Consider the following 17,827-nt stretch of genomic DNA (forward strand, 5'->3'; position numbering starts at 1 on the left):
TGTGTGCATGTGTGTGTGCACACTGTGTGTGTGATTTCCTTTATTTTTCCTTAGAATATTCAGTTTTGTTCTAAGATCATAGGAGCAACTAGAACTAAGGATTCCCTTTTCTTCTCCCCTGCCCCCTCCCCTGAACTGGTCTAGAACGTACTCTGTAGCCAGGCAAACCGATTTTAACTCTCCATCCTTTTGCCTTACCTCCCAAGGTGCTGAGATTGCAGTCCTGGCCCACCAAATATTCATGTACAACTTCCTTGTTTTCTTGCTTTACTTTCTTCTTACCTTTTAATCTTCCATGTCCCCTAGCTATAGCCATTGGGCAGGTTTAGGAACTGGGGAGGTTTTTGAGAAGTGTTAAGGTGTGTTTTGACCAGAGGGTCCCGTTTTGTCTTGCAGGGCTACAAAGGGACACCATTTTTAGGAACTTCTGAAATCCAGCCCACCCTCATGCTAAAGATTTATTCCGGACCATGCGTACCTACCTGCTGCTGACTGAAAATCTGGTCAGTCCCAGTTAGTGTGAGCCTTCTCTTCCAGATGTCTACAGCTATTCTGCAGCTGTTTCCTTTACCCAGCGGTCTGGTCACAGCAGTTTTGAAAACTCCATAGAGTTGAAGAGATGGTACAAAATTAAGCAGTTTGTCTGAGTTTGTAAGTTTTTTTTTCTTTTAAATGGAGGAGGTGGTCTAATGATTAAATGAGATGGTAAAGGCATGGGGGGGGGCTGACCTATAATTTTCAAGACTTAGGAGGCTGAGAGAGAATTGCCTCAAATTAATGGCCAGCCTGGACTACATAATTAGGCCTGCTGTAAAACATGAAAAAATAAATGGGGGTTGTCAGGCCCTGCCCACGTTTTTTGTGAGGTCCTACACGTACTTCTCCTAATTGCCTCTACAGTGCTATGGTTGGCCCTTGCAGAAGGTAGGAGAGGCTGGCTAGTTAGACACAGCAATAGTCTCTGCACTGAAGTCCAGATTAGAATGTCAGCAGTTAGGGTGGGATGCTGTAGACCTTAAACTAATGTCCCTTGCTGGCTGTTATTCAAAGGCTTGGTGGCCAGCCTGTGGCCATAGGGGTGTACCATTGAAAGGGATGTTGGGACCATGGTCCACCTTCTTTTCTGTGCCCCTTCTCAATTTCTACTGGTGAGAACATTTCCTCCACCCCATCCTCACTTGGGGTTGTCTGCCTTACCACAGTTCCAAAAACAATGCAACCAGGAAGGACACCGTGTGGACTATAACCTCTGAAAGAGTAAGCCAATATTTGTCATAGCAATGGAAACCCTAAATATCACGTGCTTAAGCCGCCTGGTAAGTCAATTATCATTTTATATACAGAGAAAGCAAAGCGAAGGAAGTTTGATCATCACAGTATAAAATGTCAAACTTCAGAGGAGGTTTATGCAAGTGATTAATCAGAATTCCTAGTGAATTATGACTTCTATGAAATTCAAACTGGAAACATGAATTGCCAAAAATATTGGGTGTAAGATGTTGTCCCCACTTCAAACTCAGTGAAGATGGAATTAATAAGTGATAGTAAGTAGAATCTGTTTGTGTTTTCTAAAAACTTATTTAAAATAGGCATGGTACCACATGCCTTTAGTCCCAGCCCCGAGGAGTCAAGGGCAAGTAAATCTCTGAGTTCAAAGATAACTTTGTCTACATAGTGAGTTCCAGGCCAGCCAGATCTACATACTGAGACCTTGTATTGGTTTGGGCTGGGGGATCTGGGATGAGACACTTACTTAATAAATTTGGAAGAAATTAGCTTAGCTTTATTTTCTGTAATTGATGACTGTCACTGAGTGGCAGTGCTACGTCATTAGGTGTTCACAGTTTATTTGGGTCAAATGTGGCCAAGTGTGCAGGTGTCATTCATGTGCAGACCGGTGTTACAGCCTCTTAAGAGACCTTTCTGCGTGGACACCTGTAGCCATCTTTAGGGTTGCTTGAGAGGCAGAATGACAGAAAAACATTCAACTTCTCACACAGAAAATGTAAAAAACATGGCTACTCAGTGCTACATTTTCCAACTCTCCTGTCTTTTTTCTTTTCTTACAGATTTCTAATTATCACCCTGTATTTTACTTGGTAAAAATATTCAAACCATAGTTTGAATTCTTAACTCATACACTGTTGCTGTTTTTAAACTTACTGATTTTTGTTGAATAAAACTCATTTTGTAGCAGAAAATCAATACCACTGCTAGATAAAATGAGACTTCTGTCTTGTTTTCTTTCTTTTCTTTTCTTTTCTTTTTTAAATATTTATTTATTTATTACGTATACAATATTCTCTCTGTGTATGCCTGAAGGCCAGAAGAGGGCACCAGACCTCATTACAGATGGTTGTGAACCACCATGTGGTTGCTGGGAATTGAACTCAGGACCTTTGGAAGAGCAGGCAATGCTCTTAACCGCTGAGCCATCTCTCCAGCCCCTTTTTCTTTTTTTTTTTAAGATAGGGTCTGAGTGGTCTCCTGGAACTTATTTTATAGACCAGGTGGCCTTGAACTCATAGAGATCTAAGATCCACCTGTCGCTGCCTTCCAAGTGCTGGGATTAAAGGCACTTGTCACCATGCCTGGAGAACCAAAACGCATTATTTTGTTTGTTTGCTTTTTCGAGATAGGGTTTCTCTGTGTAACCACTCTGACTGTCCTGGAACTCACTTTGTAGACCAGGCTGGTGATGAACTCACAGAGATCCACTTACCACTGCCTCCCAGGTGCTGAGATTAAAGGCGTGCGCCATCACCACCTGACTCCAAAACTTTTGAGCTGGTTGTGGTGGTGAATACTTAAAATCTCAATACTTAGGAGTTAAGGTGAGGGAATCACAAATTCAAGGCCAGATTGAGCTACAGAGTGAGGGCCTGTCTCAAAATACCAAAAATGAATATCATTTTATTTTCGAATCCGCATTTTCTTGTAGTGCCAAGTGAAGTATGATGTGCACACAGTCATTGACATCATGAACCTGCCACGTTTAAGTTTAAACCATAGAAATAACAAGTGCTTTATCTTCCAAAGCACTGCTGTGCACCTGTGTCTGATTACTGTCTAATCAGTTTTGGTTAGAAGGAGCCCTTATGGATCAAAGTAATACATTAGTGATATTTTGAAAGTGCCCCCCCATACACTGCATTCTGGGGGGAGACAGAAAAAGTGTTAAAACTGTTTCATTTTCTCCATTTAACAAGTAAGCCTGAAATCATGTGGTGGTGTATAGGTTAGTTAGTTAGTTTAAGAATGCAAGGACTTTTTATTTAGTTTAAGAAGAGAATTGGCAAATCATTACAAATACCGAGCTATTTTGAGTCAAAGGAAGGATGGACATGCTAACGGAGCTATGAGCCTACTCTGATATTTACACGGTGAAGGGGGGATGCTGACTTCCACATCAGTTTAGGTCACTGTTGCCCCAGATGCCTTCCCCTCCCTTCTCGGAGTCCTCTTCACAGTTAAACCAACATGGCACTGGGAAACACGTTTGTGAGAAGAGAGTACTATTCCAATTCACTGAGCGTTTCCATATGAAGTCTTGCATAAGCTGACAATTTCAAAGAACATGGTACACAGCAAAGTGGTTTTCAAACTGTTCCAGATGCTATGCCCTCATTTTGTAGGAGACGGATGAAGCCAGATGGCAAGGTCCCAGGCTTGCTGTCATTCCAAAATTTTGTGTTTGTGGATATGTTTTATATATTGGGTTTTTCTTGTTCAAAACTCATTTTAATGGTATGCCTTTGACAAAGTTGAATTCTATGGAAATACTTCAATGTTAAAACAAAATTCTTCTGAGTAAGATTTGGATTTAAAAATTACTTGGAATTTTTGATAGAATCATTATAACACTCATAACAGGCAAAATTGGTGGTTATTACAAAGTACATTTCTAGTTTTTTATTGTTATTATTATTATTATTGAATTTTTGAGACAGGGTTTCTCTGTGTAGACCTGGCTGTCCTGGAACTTACTCTGTAAACCAGGCTGGCCTGGAACTCAGAGATTCATCTTCGTCTGCCTCTGAGTGCTGGGATTAAAGACATGCACCATGCCTGGCTGGTTTAAAAATAATTACCTGATAAAAACCTATTTCATTTTATTTGGACTAAATACTTACTTGTATTTTCAGATAGCTAGGAATTTGTGGATATTGTCTCAAGCATAGTTTGCTATAAATTTATTTTCCTAAATTACTACTTATTCAGCTGGCAAGATTAGGAATATGTAAATTTTATAAGTATTCACTGACCCAAAATGGAAGTAAGGAAACTACTCCAAACCTTTCAAAAAGAAAACCCTCCAAGAGAAACACAGACTCAAGCGTGTGGGTGGAGCCTATGACAAATGCAAATCTCAGACTTCTTTCTACCCCAAATGTCAGAATGCTCAGCATCTGACCACATTGTGCCTGCACCCCACCCCCAACCTGGAAAGGTCAGCCTATTCCTCTGGGAAAAAAAACCTGTTCTTATAAATTGAAATGTTTGCTCACATAACCTTAGGAAATATTTAACATTTGCTTTGATGTGATGGCAATTTGTGCAATAGAGTAGAATTGTTCTTTCTGTTTCCATTTTCCTGTCTGTGCATCACGGGTACCGAAATTCCTGACAGCAACTTAGAGGCTCTTTTATGTGCAGGATCAGATCATTTTGTTCACAAAACCAGGCAGCGCCCTGAGCTTCCAGAAAGCAAGCGTGAGCCATCCTTTCCTGTTCCAAGGAACTCATTTGAGAGACTGGTCTGAACCCAAGCAGTGATTTTCCGCATATTATACATGCTGACGCCCTAGAGCAGGAAAGGAGGGGAAAGAGACAAATAAGAGGAAAAGGAGTCTGCTGCAGGGTCCCCTTTCACCTTTGCGATGGTTTCACGGTGTATAGGATATTGCAGAGCCTGAGGTCTCAAATGATCTGCCTCTTTTGAAGCTTTTCAGTCATGTGAAGGATGCAAGGCATTGAGGCAAGGAAGCAGTTTGTTGCTGGTAAGAAATCTGCCTCCAGTTTGCTAACAACTGTGTGGCTCTTGAAGATCTTTTCTAGTAGGAGTAAGTCCTTTCTCTAGAGCCATCTGAAATTGATACCACTGTGGAGTTCTGGTTTACGATAACAACAAGAAAATATCACAAATAGGCCTATATTTTTTTAAAAGTAAAAATGCCTTAAATTAGCAATGACTAAAAATAACTGTAAGGCGGGACTTCAAGGAAGCAAGCTGCATCCAGGTTCTTGTCTAGGCTGGACAGCAGGAAAGAACCTGAGTCAGTATGGCTCATTATTTTGGAACACTTCCGAATATTCATGTCCCTGAATAGTTTTCCCTTCCCTTTTAGCCAAAGCCTTCTACTGCTGACTAGAACTGCAAGGTAAGCTGCTTCAATGTAAGTACAAATTTGTGTGCCTCCTGTATATACATTCCAGTAGACAGGACCCTCACAACTCTCATCGTGAACGCTGTCAGGATCTTCTTTAGACTTCCGTTTCTCAGTTAACCCTTTCTTTCTCTGACTTCAGTTTCTTTCCCTTCAGGGATTCACCAGTCAAACTCTGAACCTCCTATCTCCTTGTAGGTTTTTTGCTGCACACTCTTATTTATTCCATTTTCTCTCTTTCCCTTCTTGTGGTTGCTGAGAATCTCTTATAAGAGCAGCTGCATTTACATCATTTCCACTGCTCTCTTCCTCTTCATTTCTTTCCATGTCTACTACTTCCTGTCAAATTCAAGACCATTTATTTATTATTAGTTTGATTTGGTTTTTTGAGACTGGATTTCCCAGGAGCTATGGACCAGTCCTGGAATTCAATTTGTAGACTGAGCTGGCCTTGAACTCACCAAGATCCACCTGCTTCTGACTCCTGAGTGCTCGGATTAAAGGTGTGTGCTAACATCGCCCAGCTATAACCATTTCTTTAATTATTGTTGTTACATGTGTACACACACACACACAAAAAAAAAAAAAACCACACACACATTCATAGTTGGCCTAACAACTTGAACGGAGCTTTCTATGCCTGGTACTGGCATTTTTATTAGTCTATAGCTCTCTTTTTTGGGAGAGCATTTTGACCCCATGTGGCATAACTGCATTCAAACTATATACATTTGTATGTATGTATATGTGTATATATTTAAGTAAATATCTTTCCCTATGGCTTTTTCAAACAGTGTTATTATCTCTTCTACCTCCCCCACAGTTACAATCCAATGTTATGGAATAATCTTTTTGTATACTGTAAAGATGTGTCTTTGACAAAGTACCTTCTTATTGGTTTAATAAAAAGCTGACTGGCTAATAGCTAAGCAGGAAGAGGTTAGGCAGGAGAGCCAAACTAAGAGAATTTAGTTGGGAAGAAGAAGGGCAGAGTCACCAGGAATCATCAAGAGGGGATATAGAGAGAAGCAAGATATTCCATTCTGGAAATAGGTACCACTGTGTGATAGAGCATAGATAAGAAATGTGGGTTTATTTAAGTTGTAAGAGCTAGTTAGTAACAAGCCTAAGCTACTGGTCAGGCATTTATAATTAATAATAAGTCTCTGGTTATTAGGGAGCCAGCAGTCCTGAGGAAAAACTCTGCCTACAAATGATGCCCAACATGAGACAACATATATCCACATAAAACCTGAGAAAGCTTAAAAAAGGTTCCAAACACACAAAAATGGAGCCAAGCACCATTTCCTATTTGTGAAATTATGATAAAAGGTATATTAGATATAAAAATTTAGACTCACAAAGATAGATAGTATTTTCTCTAATTTTGCCAAATACAAATTGGCTAGATACTGTAGCTATAATTCTTCAGCTATTCAGATAACTGTTTTTGTTGTATATAATTTTACAACAAAATGTTAATGTTAAAATCTTTCTTTTTAATTAGACAAAAAAGGGAAAATGTAATGAAATAATCTTTATACACTGTGAAGATGTGTCTGCCAAGATGCCTTCTGATTGGTTTCATAAAAGCTTGTAGCATATGGAGGGCTGTTGTCTTGGCCTTTCCTATTGTTTGTTTTGTGATGTGACCTGGGATTATGGACATCTTTCATTGGTTGTATATCAGATGTGAGATTCTAGCCGACCAGCGGTGGGGCTGCTGCAGGGGTAGTGTGGTCAGATCTAGGGGCTGGAAGTGTGGAGACAACACAGGTGGCGTGGTGTGGTAGTTTGAAGTAATTGACCCCCGTAAGGTCATGGGGAATGACACTACTGGGAAATGTGACTGTTGGAGTAGCTTTGGCCTGGTTGGAAGAAGCGTGTCACTGTGAGGAAGAGATTTGAGTTTCCTATGATTAAGATACCACCAAGTATTTCAGTCTACTTTCTGTTGTTAGTGAGTCAGAGGTTAGTGAGTCAGCTCCTTTTCTAGTACTGTGTCTGCCTGCACACTGCCATGTTCCACCATGACAATGGACTGAGCCTCTGAATTGTAAGCCACCCAATTAATGTTTCTCTTTATAAGAGTTGCCGTGTTTGTGGTGTCTCTTCACAGTAACAGAAATCCTAACTAAGAGACTTGGTGCTGGGGAAACTCACTAGACAAGGCCAGTGAAGGAGCTACATGATTGAACCATACCTGGCAACGTAGGGCTGGTGCAGGTGGAGGTCGTTTGGGGGAACTCACCAGGCAAGGTGAGTAATGTACATCAGGAGCTAGACCTAGGAACGCGGTCACGGCATGGACAAGCAAGGTTCTGGTCTTCCATTCACTCTTCAAGCTGGTCCAGCATCTCCCATAAAAGTGAACTGACGTAGTCATTAAGACTGCTATGAAAACCAGTGAATACACTGCTGTTTTCGTATTAGACATCTCCTGAGAGTTCTCCCACTGCACTCCAGCCACTCTCTGTCTCTCCTACTTTACTTGCCTACTTTCCTCATCTTTTGAGCAGCCTCCTCTCCAGCTCTGTCGGCTCTTCATTACTCAGGTCGATCGAAATGTGAGAGTAAGACAGATATAGTATTTGGCCTTCTTCTTTCATATTTCTTGTATGATTTCATCTTTTGTTTTTAAATACCGTGCAGCCAAGGAGCCCAAATTCTCTAAGTAGCCCTGGCAGCTCCTGGGATCATCCTCAGTAGGTATGCAGTTACTGACTTGGCTTTTCCACAGAGTAGAGTAGACATCACACATAGTCTCTTAGCCGAACCTGATTCTCTTGAACTCTTAACTTTCAGCAAATGGTACTCATTGATGTAGTTGCTCAAGCTGAAAACCTTTGAGATAGCCTTAATTTCTTCCTTTTCCTTTTACCCTTCCTTCCCTCTCACCCATTTTTTCCTATATTTATGCAGCTTAATCAATTAACCTCTTCCACAGTCGAGTAGTCCATCTCTCATGTTCTCTGTACTCGGCCCCCTCGTTCCCATTCCTGCCTGACTACAATACATTCTACACCCATGGGTTAATTTGGGAAAATAAACATGTCATTGTTCTGCTTAAGTCTATTAATATTTCCTCATTGCATTGACAGTAAACCTAAACCACTACCATGGTTTACATGCTCCCATATGAACCAGCTTCCTATTTATCCCTTTTCCCTTCTCTCTACCATCCTTGCTTCCCCATGTGCTCCCCAAATATGTTGAACCCTTATCTACCTTTGGAGTCTTCACTCTAGTTCTTTTTTTCCCTGCCTACCTATTTGTGACCAACCCAATAAACTCTTTTGGGCTTGTGAGATCCCAAAAGGTGGCTGATGGATGAATTATACAGTGATTTCCAGATCTATGTGCCAGTTTCTTTTCTAAATTCTTGACGTTTTGTGCATGAGACAGAACACAGATCCCTGCCCGCTTCACAGAGCTAAAATATCAATGGGCGATATGGGTAAAAAGACATCAATGGTATAAATAAACAAAAATGACAGTACGTTATATTTAAAGTGCTATAGAGGAAAAGTTTTAGAGTGAAAGACCATTTGCCAGATCGCCTCCATTTCTCTAGTAAGACAGAAAAGGCATTTTCATTGAAGACTCTTAAAACCCTGGCTTTTGAAGATGAACATAGAGATCTTGAGCAGTTTTGCTCTTAGAGGCTTTTTTAGTTCCATTTATGAAGTGGAATCCCATTCACAAGACAGATCTTTTTCTCCACCCATCCCCACGCTATCATTGAAAAAAGGGAGGATGGAGGATGGGCAGTACTCCTGTGATCTCCCTCTCCTGGGAAGGAGGAGGATGGAGGATGGGCAGTATCTCCTAAGAAGAGGGAGATTAGTTCTAGCTCTAGTCTCTAGCAAGCTTAAACAACCACCCACCTTTCCTGAAAAGAGTTAACAAATGCTACTGATTATGTGTGCAAGCAAATGCATGGTGTAAGATAGAGCTACTCTTATTTTAGAAATAATGCTTTTCAAGATAGGATATTTACCTTTTATTTTAAAATAATTTTTTATTTTTAAATGTGTGTGTATGTGTGTGTGTGAGAGAGAGAGAGACAGACAGACAGACAGAGACAGAGAGACAGGGACAAGGCTAGAGAGAGAGACAGAGAGAGGAGGGAAAGGTACTTTATGTGTGTATACTAGTGTTTGGTAAGAAGGTGCTGTGAGCCACTGGGATGCTGGGAACAGAATTCAGGTTCTCTACAAGAATGGTTAAGTTCTGCTCTTAACCATAGGGCTATCTGTCCAGCCCTTCACCTTTCTTTAATAATTATTTTTCCTTTCTCATTCCTCTGCTTAATTACATTTTACAGAATATTAATAAAGAATAATCTAATAATTTGGTGTTGTATAGTAGTGAACTCACAATTATAGGAGGCATAAACATTTAAATGGAAACACTAATTTTTATTTTCATGCTGAAGTGTATGTTTACAAACAATTTCCAATAAAACACTATATATAATAAGCAAAAAATAAGTTAGTACATTGTAACATTGTAAATTTACATAGTTTCATCAACTGACAGGTTTAAGAGCAAATGAGTCTTTTAAGACTTCGGAGCTACATTTGGTTAAAAAAAAAAATTCCAAACACTCAAACCTTATCAACCCCAAGAAAGACAATAAAGAGCTATTCAAGTGTTCTTTGAACCAATTACACAAACACATTTTTATTTTTGGTTCTAGTCCCCTGCTATGCACAAGACCATTGGAATGCTGGAACAATAACACATTTGGAGACAGCACAAAGCAGAGCAAGGAGATAACATGCCAGCCTTTGCGAGGCTGTGTTGAAAGTGCAGACTGCATTTTCTCTTCCTGAACCATTAGCATAAAAACGGGCACCTCGACAACACGGCAGGGGCGTAAGCATGCTTTCTATACCACTCTGGCGGGACATCTACCAGGACCAGGTTTCCATGCCTCGGAAGATTCCTCTGGTTTTAAACAGTGAACAGGCTTCAACTGACTATAGTGCAAATCAAACAGCGAGGAGCAAAACGACAGAATAAAGACTTCCATTGATCCACCTGCTGTTGCTCTACCAGGTATAACACCACACGACACGTTGGCACACAGTAACAACTAACTAGGTTTTGATGTGGAAAGCTGTACGGCGGAGTGAGTGTAGGGCCACCACACAGCAGCCCCGGAGCAAGGCTCCGATGCTGTAGACAGGATCTACACCCCCTCTCTGAGTACTGAATGCCCACAGAACAGTGGGCACCACAGGGGCAGCCACAGCCAGGAGATCCACCAAGAAACTGCTGCTCCAATACTGCCTCACGACACCTCCCTGAGACAGCGAGAGGATGCTGTCCAACCTTTCTTCTGTGTAGGCTGCAAAATCTAGCTCTCTCATGAGGCGGTTTGTACCGGCTTCCATAGCTGCCTTGCTGAATGGAATCTCCACAGGAGACAGAAGGATGGCTGAGTTGGGACTCCTTGGAGTTAAATCAACCGTGAAGGCAGAGATGGACTCTGGGAAACTTTCCATTGAGTCAGCTCCAGATTCATCTGGGGATGCTGAGCTTGTGGGACAGGAGTCTTGAAGCTTTAGCACGCTTGGCATGAGCTCTGAGAAGGCAGGGCTGAAGGGAACCATGTCGGTCTGCACGCCTTGCTCCACCACCACGCTGCACTCTTCCTGGCTCACCAACGGGAGCGCCTGGAAGGCTTGCGGCCCTGGCGTAGAATGAACAAACACCAGGTCACCAGATTCTGTGGTGGTGGTGGTCACCATCTCCTCTAACACATCTGTGCCCTCTCCCACCAGAAGCTCACTGTCAGCGCCTTCCTCTGTAACCTGTTCTTCCAGAGAGAACCCATCCGCCATCTTGTCAAAGGTGCTGCTCAGGGGTAGGCTCTTCTCCGGAGAGTCGCAGGAAAAGTCTAGATACAGTTCATCCCTCAGGGAACTATTGTGCGCCATCTCCATGCTTTGGAGCAGAGACTCCAGCTTCTTGTTCTGGATGTTTATGTCTACAAAGTACTTCTGAATGCCTTTGTCTTTGTCCGCCAGGCTGTTCCTCATAGTCTCAATGACCTGCTTGAGCTGCTTAATCTCTTTCCTGGCCTCCTTGAGTGCCAGCTGAGCCTCCACTCTGTGGCACTCTTCCTCAATCCAGTCTTCCCTCATCCGAGTCAGCTGGGACTTGAGCTCCACGATCTCCGATTCCCTAGAGGAGACACGGGCATGGTTACAAGCAGAGCCAGCTCTTAAAAAGACAACTAACAATTCACACAGGCCTAAAATCCATGCTCTTCCACATGAATTTTTTTTTTTTTGGCAAGTATTAGCCATGGAACCTCGCCCTTTAATTGTAAAACAGCTAATATAATAATAGCAACCAGAATCAGAATCAAAATAGCTGCCATTGTTTCCTACTTGAATGCTCACTGGGGGGCAGGGATTGTACCAAGTACTTTGCTTGCATTGTGCTCTACTCAAAACTTACTGTTAGATGTTTTACTGTTAGTTTCTTGGCCTACTTCTGACTCTGTAGTTTTTTCTTTCATCAGTATGTAAACAGCTGTAGAAGAAAAGCCCATATCACCTTTAATGACCAATTAAAGAGAAGCCAAGATGATCAATCATAGCCTTCTGTAACTGTCCTTATATTCCAGTGACTTTTTCAAATCATAAAATGCCATATGTTCAGGAAGTGCTCTGTAAGAGTGGTTTAGTCTGTGTCACCCCAGAAAAGAGGTGATGATGCATCACCCGTGATGCCCGGAGGTGACTTTCTGAGCTGTCTTATCATTCACAATAGCCTATTTTAAAACCTTTGCCAAGACGTTCTTATAATTTCTTCAGTCGGGGCAAATATATATCCTCATGTTACTTGTGAATACAAAGACCAAACAGTCCACTTCTTCTTGTGTCTAAGAGCTATTTTATCACGTTTTCCTGCTTTCTGATGCCTTCTCTTACAAGGGTTCAAAACTTCCCCTGGATTCTATAAATCCTAGGAGTCCACCCAGAGGTGAGCCTGGGTCTGAAGCATGTTTCAGTCAGGTAAAGAGTCGAATTAAACAGGAAGGTGAAAACTCCCTGCCTGTACTTCTGTCTGTCTGTCTGTCTGTCTGTCCCGCTTTACCAGTCAAGGTCACCATATCCTATGGCTGTAGAGGAGGACAGAGAATGCCAATGGTATCCTCACTAAGGACCTCGCACCCTAGTCCCAGCTAGTATGTCTCTCGTCACCTCGTCTCAAGAAGTTCCAGGAGGAAACCCCGAAGCAGAAAATCTGGCATGCTCCCCACATGTCAAAAGCTTTTCTTTTCTTTTTTTCTGTCTGTGATAAGATCTAGACACAGGCTGGTTTTTGTTTTTCGTCCCCCCCCGCCCCCCATAAGCCTTAACACAGTCCAAGAATAACGAAACACTTCCTTGAGCAGGGAAAAAGCTGGCAGGAGTCACAGTACACACCGCTGTCCACTCTCTCCAGAGATCACTGGGGCCACGGTGACCTGTTCTACTGGAAGGAGAAGATGGTTCCTGAGGGTATTTCTGCCATTTAAAAATAGTCCTGCACACACCCTATCTTTCACGGCAAAACCGAGCATACCCAGGAGACAGGGTTCTCTCTAGCCTATTGGCTACTGTGACCTTCTGCAGCAACCGGGGCACACACAATTATGGAATGAATCTGAAGCCTGAAAACTTTAACAGCACCGTTTTCTTTTTCATTCTTCTTTGTACTCTTGGTTCCTTCATCACTTTCTGGAAAGAACGGACTGTGCTAAGCCACGAGGTGTAGAAACATTCATATTTACCTCTCGTGAAGTCTGCGCTCAGACTCCTTCAGCTTGGTCCTCAGGTGCCTCACTGTGACCTCCTTCTGCTGCAGTGGAGTCAAATACTGTTCTGGATTTGGGGGTTTGACACCGTGATTTTCTCCACAAGACATGTATCTGCCAGACCTCCTGAAATGATTTGAGTAATAAGATATTACTCTCTGCCCGGCGTCCTTTTCTACAGAAAGAAAAGGATGGTACTAGACAGGCTATCTGTGCACGCCCCCTCAAAATTGGAAGGTAATTAAGACATAATAAACAGAGAGCTTTGTGATGGAATTCATTCCCTTATCAGAGGTCCTAACTACTGGGAGGATGAAGAAAATTAAGACTAAATATAATCTGAGTGTAGTAAACGCATATGTAAAAGTCTCGGTGAAAACATTATTGCATACCATTAATATAAGCCAATAGAAATATTAAAAGAACGAGAGAGAGAGAGAGAGAGAGAGAGAGAGAGAGAGCTCTAGATCCCTTTCTTTGTGAGGATTCAATAAAGAGGAGTCTCCAGCATGTAAGTGAGCTTGACCATGAACGTGACCACATTTGCACCATCTCAGATTCAATCCCCAGAACTGAATGAACACCTACCTCCCTAAAGTCACCCGGTCTGTGGCTCTCTGCTCCAGCAGCCCAAACAGACATGGAGCTGACAGCTGGAGCAGAATGGCGACAGTGGGCTGGCGTTGTCAGTCTCAGGATAGGCTGTGACACACCGGCCAATCCTAGGGCTGTTTGTTAGACAGAAGACTGAGTGTATGTGTATTTCTGGAAGGAAGGGGCAGTGCAGAAAGGTTTTCTAAGGCTTAGGAATGATTTCATATGAAAGAGTGCATGCTTGTCTCTGGGCCTCAGCAATCAGTTCAGATTAACAGCTGTAACCTTAAGGAACTGTGTGGGGTAGGGAGGGGGCATGGTCAGGACGGAAGGGTGAGACAAGATGACCTAACTTTCCCCACTTTGCCCCTGCCTGAAGACCTTGCGTACAGTTACTCGAATTCCAATTGTTGTGAAGTCAGTGGCAGGGTAAGCATACTGATTTGGTGGGAATGGAAAGTTCCCCGTTCAGAGGGAACAAGGCCACTCCGCTCTGACCAGTGTGTTTTGTGGAGGAGCACTCAGTGTTCTGCAAACACAGCCCGGCTGGAATCTTGGCCCTTCTCAGGCCTGGCTAAGCCTGGGCATCCAGGCTGTAAGAGCTGACTAATGAGTACAGGGAAGCCGGGGAGGAACAGGGCTGTGGAGGGCTGGCTGCCAGACTCTCCTCTGACTCTGGAATCAATTCAGGTTCCCATGCTGCTTGCCCCCTGTGCCTACACTCTGCTCAAGATGGCCCACGTTCAGTTCCCAACCCTCCAAGCCCTCCTCTTCTCTAGCTCCTCTGGATATGCCACCCCTTCCTCCTCCTCCGCACCCCTTTCCCACCTATTGTTAACACTCCCACTCACCTTTTAGATGTCACTTCAGTTTTATTTGGCTAGTGTGGCCTCTCTGATTCCTCTATCCTGCATTGGACCCCTGCCCCACCTCTTGCAAATTCATATAGCAACAGATAGTTGCAGAATAACGTAAATGTGTTTATGTATTAGATAGAATCCTTCTCCTTTGGGCAGCGAGCCTAGGGCCACTTCTGCTCACCCTTCTGTTCTCAGGGTTGGACACAGACCCTGTTACTCAATGAGCAGTTAATGAAGGGATGAACACAAGCACAATTCCTTCCCGTGCCTAGGAAACGAGAACAGCTCCCTGCTACAGTGCCATTTCCCCTCCCTCCACACTAGCTGGATTGCCTGCTGTTGATTCAGTTTGTGGTTTATGTTCACTCCGCATCAAGCCTTAAAGCATTAACTAACTATGAGAAAGAAGAGAAGCATCTTGCAAAAAGCAGGGAGTCGAGAGTTATATAATTTTCCCCTGGCTTATGAAAAGTCCCAAACTGGACAAACTAAGAAGCATGCGTTCAGAGGCAAATGGGGCTCACCTCATAACGGGACTACAGTCACTTCCTTTGTAGGAGCCGGAGTTGCTGCTACTCGGAGAAGAAGGGGCGTAGCTCGGGTGGACGTTATTGGGACTCAGTGGATTCCTGCACACAATGGACACAAGGTCCTTTTCCCTTGGGGATGGAGGGCTGCTGCCAGGCTTGTGGGATGATGCTCCGTTGCTCCGCCCATGGGGACCTCGGCTGAAAGAAGAGCATCTCAGATGCTAATCAGAGTCCTGTGGCTAGAGATGCCCAGGTGTTCCTGTGCTCCTTCTAAGCAGTTGCTTGATGCTAAGAAAATCTGATTCCTAGAGTTGACTGGGACAGTGTGGTCACTTATGCAGTCCTCGTGAGCAATAATTTTTTTTCACCTACTTAATATGTTCTTTTTATCACAGGCGCAGGAAACCACTCCCTCTGCCATTAAATCATTTCTGTGTGGTATTACTCTCCCCTGTAAGAGTCTGATGCCTTTTTCTATTGGGAGCTGGCTTAGGTTTATCTTTGTATTTTTGAACCTATAATTTTTGCTGCCTAGCATGATTCCTGAATGAATTAAGTGGGTGTGAGTCCTGGCACTGCCATTTACTAGAAAGTTAGGAAAGCCACTTGATGCACACACACAAACATTCATATGCACACACACACACCACATAGACACAATACACACACCACACAGACATATCACACACACCACACACACAAACATTCATATATACACACACACCACATAGACACAATACACACAATACACAGACACATCATACACACACACCACACGCACATAAACATTCATATACACACACACCACATAGACACAATACACACAACACACAGACACATGACACACACCACACACACACAAACATTCATACACACATACACCACATAGACACAATACACACAACACACAGACACATGACACACACCACACACACACAAACATTCATACACACATACACCACATAGACACAATACACACAACACACAGACACATGACACACACCACACACACACAAACATTCATACACACACACACCACATAGACACAATACACACAACACACAGACACATGACACACACCACACACACACACACCACATAGACACAATACACACAACACACAGACACATCACACACACCACACACGCACACAAACATCCTGCCTTCCTTGTAGAATTGGTTTGAAAATCTAGTCTGGTGGGGTCCACCCCTGTAAAACCAGGACTTGGCACATAGAGGTGGAAAGATCAGAAGCTTGAGGTCACCTTTGAATATATAACAAGTTTGAGGCCAATCTGCATTGCATGAGGTCCGTGTTTGCAAAAAGAAAAGTCAAATTGAAAAAGTGTGTAAGTTTATTCCAGAAACTTCATGCAGCTCAGCTCTCGGCTGGTATTACAGGGTCAGCTTGTTTAGGCTTTTTCCTGTTCATCTAGTTCCAGAGATTTGATATCCAGTAGAGTTGGAAAGCACCCAAGGAATGTTGAAATTACTAACAGGATAACATGTTCTACCAGGAGTACTGCTTGGGATTGCAGGACAATTAAGAAGAGCACCCTTCCCAGACAGCAGCACTGCTTTCTAGAACCTCTTCTATCTGTGGCTCAAAATCTGGCCCTGTCCCACGGCTGCATTTCACTGAGAAATGTCTGTGAGACAGAGCGCTGGCGCAAATGTGGGCTCCATACCTGAGATCACTTATCTGCATTCAAATGCAATCTCAGCTTGCTGTCAGCCATTGCTCATTAACAAACCCACGGAATCCTAAACTTACAAGTTCTTTCCTCTTGAAATCACCCAAATCGGCTCACTCTCCTTTTCACGAAGGAGACATTTTATATGGAACAGATGGGCTGATGGCCTGGTGACAAGCCGACTTCAGCGGCCCAAGGGCGGGAAGAACTTCACGAGTGGCTGAAAGGAACATGTACTCTGGCTTGGATTTCCTTCTCTATGGCTTCACTTCTAAACCTGGCACTGGCTGTTGTATTTCCCAATGTGACCACAAGAAAATATTGAGGGTTAATGAACCCTTGCAAGTGACAAGAGAATATAAAGAATTACCCATATCTGACACAGGGAATTTTATTCTCTGTTAACCATTCTGTAGAGCAGTGGTCCTTAACCTAATTCTGTGACCCTTTAATACAGTTCCTCATGCTGTGGTGACCCCTAACCATAAAATTATTTCATTACTACTTCCTAGCTGCAAGTTTGCTGCTGCTGTGAATTGTAATGTAAATATCTGATATGCAACTCCCAAAGGGGTTGCGACCCACAGGTTGAGAACTGCTGCCTGAGCATGCCCCGAGGCACCTTCTGTGACACTGGTGCTGCTCCAGAACTTTGTGAACACTCGGCCCTCATCCTGTCAGACTGATGAAATCACTGCTTCCCATTTACACGTACATCACTGAGATAAACAGCCCAAGAATGTATGGCTGACCTGGGATTAAGAGCTGGAAAATTTAAAATTTAACAGTGATGTTTCCCACTTTATAGAATTAGAGTGCATTGCTTTGGTCCTGTAAACAATCTTATCAGGTTCTCATTTGGAGATGGTTATTGTTGGATAATCCACTTGGGCATTTAACCATTCACCTTGCAACAAAGTGCTGAGGTATATGATCTATGACA

General features: G+C 43.0%; 1 protein-coding gene across 5 annotated transcripts in view; it reads right to left on the minus strand.

The window, feature by feature from the left end:
• Positions 1-9,797: 9,797 nt before the first annotated feature.
• The window catches only part of Sybu (syntabulin), a 100,899-nt gene continuing 92,869 nt past the window's right edge, over positions 9,798-17,827 (minus strand). For all 5 annotated transcript variants that reach the window (XM_057791623.1, XM_057791622.1, XM_057791621.1 and 2 more), the window contains 3 exons: positions 15,185-15,388; positions 13,183-13,332; positions 9,798-11,582 (listed from right to left, as the gene is read on the minus strand). In XM_057791623.1, the coding sequence (XP_057647606.1) occupies positions 10,493-11,582; positions 13,183-13,332; positions 15,185-15,388 (1,444 nt within the window). In that variant the 3' untranslated portion in view covers positions 9,798-10,492. The remainder of the gene's footprint in view (positions 11,583-13,182; positions 13,333-15,184; positions 15,389-17,827) is intronic.

This window comes from Chionomys nivalis, chromosome 17 (assembly GCF_950005125.1).
Source record: "Chionomys nivalis chromosome 17, mChiNiv1.1, whole genome shotgun sequence".
NCBI lineage: Eukaryota > Metazoa > Chordata > Mammalia > Rodentia > Cricetidae > Chionomys > Chionomys nivalis.